Here is a 10,496-nt window from a genome sequence, read left to right as displayed (position 1 = left end):
CTCCTCCCTGGGGGATGGACAACAGAAAAGTGGGTGAAGGGAGACGTCGGACAGTGTAAGATATCAAGTGTTCATGAGGGAGGTGGGAGTGAGGAAGGAGAGGGGAAAATGAGGAGCTGATGCCAGGGGCTTAAGTGGAGAGCAAATGTTTTGAGAATGATGAGGGCAACGCATGTACAAATGGTCTTTACAAAACTGATGTATGTATGGATTGTGATAAGAGTTGTGTGAACCCCTAATATAATGATTTTAAAAAAAAGACAGTGATAGTACCTTAGAAGGCAAAATCATTTGGCAGACAGGTGAGTGTGTTGCTTACATAATCTGGTGTCAACTTGAGACTATTAAGAGTGAAGGGGTGGAGTCTAGCTTGTCAATCAGGTTGCAGCTTGATGACCTCATTTGGAGGTGTGAAGGAGATAAACAGCCCACCGGAGGCCCGGCACTCATTCGTACTCTACTGTACATTTCTGCTGACAAGCCACAGGGAGCTCTGCTGATGCAGCCAGGGCCCTGCAGCTGGAGGAGCCACGTGGAGACCCACACCAGCACTAACATGCTTCCACCACCACTGGATCCACAAGATTTTTCACCCACTGGCCTGTGCCTGCATTCAGCGTCATTGCATGAGTTGCACGAGTTGCGTGAGTCTGAAGAGGAATTTATAGACTGGTATCGGACTTATAGATTTGATCTGGACTGGGCTGGGATGCTTTCTTAATATACAATTACTCTTTTATATAAAGCTTTTTCTTACACACATAAGAGTGTCTGTGGATTTTTTTCTCTAGTCCACCCGGACTAACACAGCGAGTGACACTGAAAGCCAAGTAGAAATCTCATTGGTTCATGTAGGTGTGAGGCTCAGTTAAGATTTCAGGGTGAGAAAAAAACATTAAAAACTTAAAAAGATATTAAACAAATGCAAGCTGGACTGACACCATTCACGAATTCGTGTGGCCTCCGTATCAGCTTCCCTACAGTACCAGCCCGAGAGAGCCTCTGTTTCTCTCCATGCTCAAACCTCACTCGTCTCTGTGGGCCTCAGTCTCTAGGAGTGATCTGCAAAGTTGCTCAAGGCCATCTGATATGAAGCCTTCGATTTTTTGGTCAGGAGCACATTTTTAAAAAATTAGTATTACTTTCTGTCTCCCAGTTTAACAAGTGTTTATTTCAGAGTACTCAGAACAAAATGGCGACATGCTCAAGTGCTAACTCAAAGATGAGTGGTGTGACCCTACCAGTTGCTCTGTGGAAGAAAAGCCCTGTGGTCTGTTGCTGGAAGCAGGACGGCCTAGGAGAGCCTATGGGCAGTCCTGCTCTGTCTTATAGTGTCCGAGTCAGCGGGACAACTCGCACCAGCAAGAGGAGCAGCAGCAGCACCACAGAGTCTGTCTGAGGCTACAGAGAGGAGACGTAGTCTCGGGACTCCGTCGGACAAATGGGAAAGCCAATGCCATAGCACACTGAGACTACACGGGCATGTCTATTTAAAAGGCAGCAGTCCTAGGAAGGCACACACCTTAGAAAATCAACTCTCTGAGATGAGAAAGGTGGCACATACCCAAGGGCAGAGTTCAGGAGGATTAGGAAAGGAGGGGGAATGGAAACAGGAAACAAGTGGGTGAAGGGGTAGTACACTGAGGGACTGCAATCAGTGACATGAAATAAAAGCGCACGATAATGATCTGCTCTGTGAACTTTCACCCAGTTCACCATAAAAAAGACGACAGCACAGAAACGTATTTCTGCGGTCACAAAAGCCTGCATGGCGGTGACAATCGATGCCTTGTTGTTAGGTGCTGTTAAGTTTGTTACGACCGAGGGCAATCCTGTGTACAACAGAACACAGCCCCGTCCTCACCAGTGTTCCTGTGTTGGAGCCTACCGTTCCAGCCACTGCCATTGCATCTTGTTGAGGACCTTCCTTTTTGCTGCCTCTGTGTTTTACCAACCCCCTTTTCCAGGGACCAGTCTCTCCTGACAATAGGTCCACAGTATGAGATGAAGGCGTACCATCCTTGCCTCCACAAAGCACTCCCAAAATGGATTTGTTTGTTCTTTGGCAGCCCATGGCACTTTGAACACTCTTCACCAGCACCATACTTCAGATGCATTGATTCTTCTTTGTCCTTCCTTATTCAGTGTCCAACTTCCACATGCACATGAGGCCATTGAAGTTACCATGGCTTGGGCGAGGGAAACTTCAGTCCTCAAAATAATATCTTTGCTATTCAACATTTTAAAGGTGTCTTGTGCAGCAGGTTTACCCAATGCACTGAGTCCTTTGATCTGTCGACTCCTGCTTCCGTGAGCATTGATTGTGGAGCTAAGCAAGACAAAATCTTTTCTCCATTTATCATGATGCTACCTGTTGGTCCAGTTGTCAGTTGATGAGGTAGTAAGTTTAAAGGACCAATAGGAGTTCACTAGCAAGGAACAAGAATAGCAGGTGGTTCTCACAGAAGGAAGGACACGAGCAAACCCTCGAAGACCTGAGGCAGAGCTGATTCAGGGTTTGAATGCATTAGTGCCCTTAACCATGCGGCATGCTTCTCTACAGTTGTTTCATTAATCATTACCATGGATAATTCTTTTCTCACAGACTTGTCGGAAGAATTAAATATGAATGTTATAGATACAATTTCCCCGCTACACTAGGATCTCCATTAAGACTCCAAATGTTTAGCAGAGTTTCTGATATTCATAAATGCTTAGGATATATTGGTTAAATAAACTAATCTTTCAGCTTTTAGCTTGTTCTATTGCACAACATTTTGTTTAATGCTTACAGAGCAATACTTTTTAATTAAAATCTGATCATATTCTTCCCTATATTAAAGCCTTCTACTTCTTCAAAATAAAATTCTAGTTCCTTGCTATGATGGACAGAGCTAGCATAATCAGATCCCCATCCCCCAATCCAATTTAACCTCTCTCTTGTCTAGTGAATCAGAACTACTTATAGTTGGTGGAATATGCTTGTCCCTGTGCCTCACTTCATGGCTTCTCCTATGTATGGAACATGTTCCTTTCCTGTCAACACCCTACTCCATTTCTCCTATTCATTCACGACTCAGCTCCTCCAGGAAACCTTCCATTACACCTTACTCTTTTAGTTGGAATAAATGACCATAAGTCCACCTGCTGCTTGTATCACATCACTTATTGTAATTGTGTAGCATGTTCCTTGATGGCAGGGAGTGGTCTTTCATTTCTGTAACCTTAGGACTTAGCACAGTGTCTGGCATGTAACAGGTGCTCACTAGGTAAGTCACGCCATGTCTCTTGCTTGCCATTATTTGTCCACTTCATTGTTCTTATACAGTCTTAGGTTCCTTGACGGCCAAGAATTAAGTTCTGTTCCTGGATACCTCCCAAAGACTGAATTCTGAAAAGAAAATCTTTGGTTGCAGGGGCCAGAAGGTCTTAGAAAATGGTAAAGGCTCCATGTTAAGCCCTAAACAAAGAGTGATGTGGCTGTCATATGGTACCATAGGCTCAACAAGAAGCAAAACACAAGCGCCAAACGGAGCATCCAAGGCACGAACCTGTCCCTCTCAGCCAGGGCCTCAGTGTGTTGGTCATGCATGACCTGGTCGCCAGGTGTATCTCCCCTGTCCTTGGTGACATCCTTCAGTTTCTCTGAGAGCTCCAGGTTACATTCTTGCTCTGCTTGCACAAGAGCTGCCATCCGGGCCGCTTCATCCTTCGCTAACCTGGATTCCTGCAAAATCAAGGAACACCGAGTGAACCCTCATCTAAGGCAGGAGCTCTGCTGCGTGGGGGAAGGGAAATGGGGAAGGGGAAGGTGAGGCTCAGACTGGGCCATAGGAAAAGAGGACCCCTAGCCCCGGGCCTTTGGAATGCCTCCTCACCTCCTGCAGAAGTCGGATCTTGTTCTCTAAAAGCTCGTACACATGTTCTGTCTCCTGTTGTCTCTCCTCAAACTGGCGCCGCAGCTCAGCTTCATTATGGCTGTTCAGATTCTCCACATCAGCCCTACACCCAAAGAGCACCAGCCAGTCAGAGCCAGGCATGCCCAAGGACCCAGTAAGATGCTTTCAGTAGCGCGGGGTCACACCGCTGAGGAGAGAAAGCAACTCCCTTTTCCTCGGTAATTGTCTAAAGAGTCCTTCTTTCCACCTTTTCAGATAATCTGTTAGGACCAATGACATTTTTGTTGTCAACCACAATATATTGGAGTCTCTAGACAAGTGGTTCTCAACCTTCCTCATGCAGCGACCCTTTCATACAGTTCCTCATGTTGTGGTGACCCCCGAACCATAAAATTATTTTCGTTGCTACTTCATCACTGTCATTTTGCTACGGTTATGAATCGGGCAACCCCTGTGAAAGGGTCGTTCGACTCCCAAAGGGGTCACGACCCACAGGTTGAGAACCAATGCACCTTGTAGAAGGAAAATTCTCACTGGGAAGGTGGGTTGGCATCAGGTGGTTGAGGACTCAGCACCTTCAATGGACGCGTCCATTTAGGCTGCTTTTAAAAGGGCTTTGCTCATTCCTTTTTAGCTCTTTGCATTTAAAATGTCCCTTCCATTTGGATTCCTGGGACAGGATGTCCATCTGGGCAGCCCCAGCAATGCGCTCCTCCTTTACAGTACGGATCAATGGCACACCCTTCAGGCTACCTCTCCTGCGCTCTGCAGTCCCCCTGCTCCTATGTGGAAAACAGACATTTCATCTATAGGAGCGGATGGATGGTTCTATCTGCGCCCTGCTTCTCTGGTGCTCCTCGGAATTCACTTCCAGGCACCAGCTTACAGGGGTCAGGTGTCGCCAATGTATTTATAGATGAAAACAGGTGCCCTCTGGATGTCTGAGGATTAGAGAACTCGGGGCAGTACCAGGGACTGAAGGGGTCTTAATTCCGGTTCAGTTTTATTGCTGTGTTAAGGTAATTGTGGGAAACCATGGTCTCTCTTCTGGTTCTTAGGACAGAGAACAATACTGAAAATACCTCAGGGTAAATCAAAGCTGCCCAAGCCCAGGGAGACTTTACTATTTACTATTCAGCACAGGGGGTTGTGTCCATGGAGATCAAAGAGGTTTCCCTAAAGATTACAGGATTTCTGGGTTGGCATGGGGACGATACTCAGCCCTGCCTCTGACGCTACATTCATCTTGAGCTCCCTTGGCATTATGCAACCTTTGGGGAGCAGGAGACTCTTGGTCAAGGGAAACCCCAAGAAAACGAAGTGAGCAGATCTTGGGAAACATCTTTCACTCTGATGGACTCCATACCAATGCCAATGAGGCTGTTTCAAACTATAGCGACCAGAGAGCCGAACTGCCCCATAGAGAGAGTCCAAGGCTGTCATCTTGCCGGAAGCACACTTTTATGAGCTCACAGAGTGCCCGGTGCGTGCAAGCTGCCCAGCTTCCAGGGAGCAGTCCAGAGTGTTCACTACTGCCCGCCACGGCCCCTTCGCCCCCACTGTCAAGTCCGTCTTCTCTGATAAATGCCATCAACAACAGCTAACCAGACTCTTCCAGAGCAGGGGTCGGCAATCTGCGGCTCTTTCCGTATGTACACGGGACTCCGAGTAAAATGGAAAAGTGTTAAAGGATGATACTATTCAGATCATGGTGATTTCATTTGCTTGTGAAAATATATTCATGACTCTCCAAGAATATTTACATTGCTGTGAGGTACAGGATTGGGTCTGCTGTCTGTAAATTTGCCAACCCCAGTTCTAGACAATGGAGATTATTCATTTGGGGGATAGCTCAGTTAACTAGGAACCCATGATCAGAGAGGCTACAGCTGTTGTGGAGTCAAAAGAACCTTGAACTTGATACCAGAAAATGGGGGCTCTGCTAATTATCTGAGGAGATTTGAACTCTGCACCTTTTCTCATTTATAAAATTAAAGAGAATATCACCTAATTTTTTAAAGAAACATTACATTAAGTATCAAAACTTACTACTCTGTTGTTATTAATTTCCTAAAATCTGTTAGCTCACTTTAAGGCCTTACTAAGTATTCACTTATCCTAGCAGATTATCAATAATTAAGTCTGGTTTTGATTATTCTCATTTTGCTAAGTTGTAGTCCTAAGTATCAAGAAATACTATAGATGGAAAAAAAATGCTAGATTTGGGTGAATAGATACTGATCTCCAGGTATAATATGGAATTATTTTTAATAAAAAGTTTAATAACACTTTTCATTTAAAATAAAATTTAACATTTAAAAAATTTTTATCTATAAATGTTAACAATACAAAAATATATGGGAAAAAGTTGATTTCCTCTCCCCTCATAAACTAATCTCATACTCTGAGTGTAAACAAGATCAAAGAATTTGGCATATAACCCTCCGATTATTTTATGCATAATCAAAATCTATACATGGAAAGGATTGCTAGTCTCCATTATAAGGAGCTTATGCTGTAAACATCACTCAGTATTTTATTTAACCTATCAAGGACTTTATTTAAACTGTCCCTTTATTTAATCTATCAAGGATTTCCTACCAGGATGCAAATATAAAGCTAACCTTCTTTCTAAAATCTGTATAATATTCAACAGTGTGGGTATATCAAAATGTATTCAACCAGTGCCTTACTGATGGACATTCAAGTTATTTCTAGTTTTTTTGCCATTACAAATGATGATGCAGTAAACATGCCTATCTGTGTATTTCTTCAGACTTCTATTTATAAGAGAAAGATTACTCCAAAGGATAATTAGATCAAAACTCTCAAACTCTCTGCCACTGAGCCGGTCTGACTCAGAGCGAGATTGTGTCTAACTTTAATAGGCAGTCCCACAAACCAAAAGAGTTGCCACCTGTACACACTCTCAGTAGAGCATGCGGATGCCCATTATCTTCCGATTCTATGTCAGCCCTCAGTGTTATTAGTGATTGATTGACAATTCCTGATACAATTGATTTGTATTTGTCACTTTCCACTACAAGTAGAAGAGTTCATTTCATTTCTTGGTTAGTTGAATGTTACTTATAGAAAGTTTACAGTCCTCAGTGTGGTGAATTTAATAATCTTTCACAAGATCTATCTGACATTGTAACAGGGAGCCTAATGGGAAGAAAATCAAAACTCCTGTCACAGACTCACTGCTGACTCGCTGTGACTCAGCAGAACGGCCCTGCAGGGTTTCCAAGGCTGTAATCTTGACGGAAGCAGCGTCACATCTTTCTGCCTCCTTTGGAACAGTTAATGGGTTTGAACCAACATTATGATTAACAGTCACGTGCTTATCCATTGTGCCACAAGGGTCCCTTAAGGGAAAGAAGGTTCAAGAAAAGCTATTGTCTCAGTTCCCTGTTGACAGAACATACAAACTGGAGGGGTGATTAGGAAAGATACTAAACTCGATGATCAGAAGTGGGTTCCAAATCACTGCTCTCCGATGAGGGAGCCACTCTGGGAAAGGGCCAGTGCTCATCTGGTTCAAACGACAACTCACCACGTTTTATCCAGGTCTTGTTTCTTGTCCTGGAGTTCTCGCTTCAGGCTCTCTACTTCCACCTTCAGCTCGATGTTCTGAAAAGTACACAGGTTAGTCGTCATCAACTGCCACAGACTTTATATCCTAGAACCAGATTCTTATCGGAGTGACACTTGGTCCACAGCTGTTAGTCTCACCCCAACCCTCTTCATGACCCTTGACAAAAATGGGCAACCAGTTGAACCAGCAACCAGTCAAGGACAATTGAACTATTCACCTCCAAGACTACCTGCGACCTACTTCCCTAGCCTCTGAATCTGTCTCTCAACTTTGAACGAACAAATTCTACATTGTACTGAATAATTGCATCTGGTTTGGGGTATTCTGATCAGACTGAGCTGTTAGGCTAAATATCAAGAAATTATATACTGTATTGACGTGGAAAAAAATGACACGTAAGACTGAATGAATACTGATCCAGAATGTAATCTAAAAATACTTGCTAACATGCTGCAGCATTACGGAGAGAGTCTATGCTAACACTATTTTTTTTTCACAAATAACAAAATTTCTTACTGATACTGGAGAAATTACCACATGTTTTAAATGAACTTTTTATTTAAAGAAATATGAAAATTTTAAAGCTATTTCAGTTTTTTTTTTTAAAGTGGGGTGGGGGGTGGAATGGACAAGGATTAAGCGCTTGGGATCCCCTCTGACCATGAACCAGGGATGTGAACAGCCTTCCTATCCTGCAGACTGCATTGGAGAATGGGTGGTTAAAGATGTGGTTAGGTTAAAATTTAGCAACCCATCATTTGATCTCCTTATGATCTATTTAAATTTGTTCAAGTTTTTAATATTTTCTGCTTTCTTTTAGATTGATGTTTCTATCTGTTTTACTTTGTTATTATTGTTAGTTTTTTAAAATGTTTTTCTGTATATATAATCTGGAATAGGTAAATCTATAAAGACAGTAACTGGATTAATTGTTCCTTGGGGTATGGCAGGGGTGGTTGGGGGTGGGGGGAAATGGGGAGCTAATAATTATGACTACAATAATAACAAAAATGTTTTAAATTGTGTTGATGATTGTATAACTCTTCTTGGTGTGATTAAATTATTGAATTGTATGATATGTGATTATATTCCAATAAAACTGTTGAGGAAATATTAAACAGAAAGAAAACCCCAGAAAAATGAAAGAATGTAAAAAATTTCATGGAAAAATGGAGCTAAAAGATAATTGTCCCTCTGAACTCTTTGAAGGCCCTCTATGTTGTGAATATTCTTGAAAACAATTATTTGCCTTTATCATGAAATTGGATTTTTATAAATTATGTTTGTTTAAGGTGAGACAGGATTCTGATAAAAAAAAATCTTTGCAGGGAACGCAAGATTTTAACAAATAGAAAAGGGAAATAAGTATGTTCCAAGTGAAACAAAGTGCAAACAAAGATGTGGTGAGATGACTGTGCATTAAATATTCAATGTTTGGTATGTGATAAGGAGTTTTAGAAAATATCTATAGAAAATAGCTTTCAATGAGCTGTGGTGACGCCAAGAAGACTGCATAGTAATCAATGGAGAACAAAGAGAGTGTTAGCTAGATATCAGGGTGACCAGATGTGTGATGAGAAAAGAATTTATGGCAGAGATGAAGATAATGGGTTAGTAAGGGGGCGACCGATCGGGATAGGGACGGGAACTGTCTGAGGGCACAGAGGTCCAGGGAGAAGGGCTCAAAAGACAAAGGCAAAGGCAGAGATAAACAAGAGGCACAGTACATAAAGCTTGCTAACTTATGAGAGCCTCGGTGTGGACTAGAGGGAGAAGCAAGAACGATGCTGAGATGCATAGCATGTGGGTGGCTGTACATATTGTTAACTATTCTAAATCAAAACCCAATTGCACTGTCTATTCCCGCTGAGAGCAGCCCTGTAGGACAGGACAGAACTGCCCCGTGAGTTTCTGAGACTGAACAGGAAAGAATCAATTGGTTGGAACCCCAAAGAGGAGTTGATACATACTAGTTAAGTGATTGCTAGACTTCACACCCTGAGCTGAATGTACAAAGATGAGTTTGTCCCTTTCCTGAAAAAGGTCCATAACACAGTTTTAAGCAGATAAACTTTTATAGGTTAAAAAGTAAAGAAGAAGCCTCTAGGTTAATGCTTGGCAAAGCAATGAAAGGGCCAGTGGCTGAGATCTGGAAAGGGGCTCTGTGTGTATCAGGACAGTAGAAAGGGTTTCCCTTCACTGGGTCCCATAACATCCACCAATTCCCAAATACCCAGGAGTCCCAGACAAAAACCACCACCAGAGTATCCCCTCCCAACCCACGGAGATGTTCATAACTCATCTATGTGTGCTGCATGAAAGGAGTCAGGAGATTAATTGGGGTGAGTAGAAAACTTATCAGAGATTTTTGAGAGTACATAGAATGAAATAATTAATTTAAGAATTTGAGGTTGGAAGGCAGTTGGATTCAAGATATTTTAGATCACATTGCTAGCATGTTTGCTTAATCCTCTCACAAAACAACAGTATGTGCTTCTGGCTTGAGCCAGAACATAGGCTGAGCTCAGACAACATTAAATTATCTTAACTTCTCCAAGTTTTGCACTATGGCATCTAAGAAGAAAATGAAAGATGAGTATTTAATTACTTTTACAAACACCTCTGACTTAGTCAACACTGAGTATGGGTAACAGATTTTGGTGTTTGCTGTTAGGTGCCGTAAAGTAGGTTCTAACTCACAGTGGCCCGATGGACAACTGGATGGAATAATGCCCAGTCCTGCACCCTCCCCAACTGTTGCTATGTGTGACCTATTGTGGCAGCCACTGTGTCCGTCACCTATCTTGTTGAGAGTCCTCCTCGCTTTCTTTGACCTTCTACCTTTCCAATGTGATGCCCTTCTCTGGGGACTGATCCCTCCCGATGGAGTGTAAGTATGTGAGACAAAGTCTCCCTCTCTTCCCATCTGAGACAGTTTATTGTGCCAGCCTGGCTGATAAACGCAGGTGGGATTGACTGAGGGGCGGAGAGATGGATGG

The 10,496-nt window shown here is 42.8% G+C and overlaps 1 protein-coding gene across 1 annotated transcript in view; it reads right to left on the bottom strand.

The window, feature by feature from the left end:
- Positions 1-10,496, bottom strand: part of LOC101646633 (myomegalin) — a 190,319-nt gene that overhangs the window by 116,344 nt on the left and 63,479 nt on the right. Inside the window, exons 4-6 of the mRNA XM_045283712.1 lie at positions 7,456-7,532; positions 3,879-4,002; positions 3,552-3,727 (exon numbers count right to left, since the gene is read on the bottom strand). Coding sequence (XP_045139647.1) covers positions 3,552-3,727; positions 3,879-4,002; positions 7,456-7,532 — 377 coding nt within the window. The remainder of the gene's footprint in view (positions 1-3,551; positions 3,728-3,878; positions 4,003-7,455; positions 7,533-10,496) is intronic.

This window comes from Echinops telfairi, unplaced genomic scaffold (assembly GCF_000313985.2).
Source record: "Echinops telfairi isolate 266 unplaced genomic scaffold, ASM31398v2 ScPeMD7_7466;HRSCAF=8504, whole genome shotgun sequence".
In the NCBI taxonomy this organism is placed as follows: Eukaryota; Metazoa; Chordata; class Mammalia; order Afrosoricida; family Tenrecidae; genus Echinops; species Echinops telfairi.
This window is presented reverse-complemented; position numbering and strand designations above follow the sequence as displayed.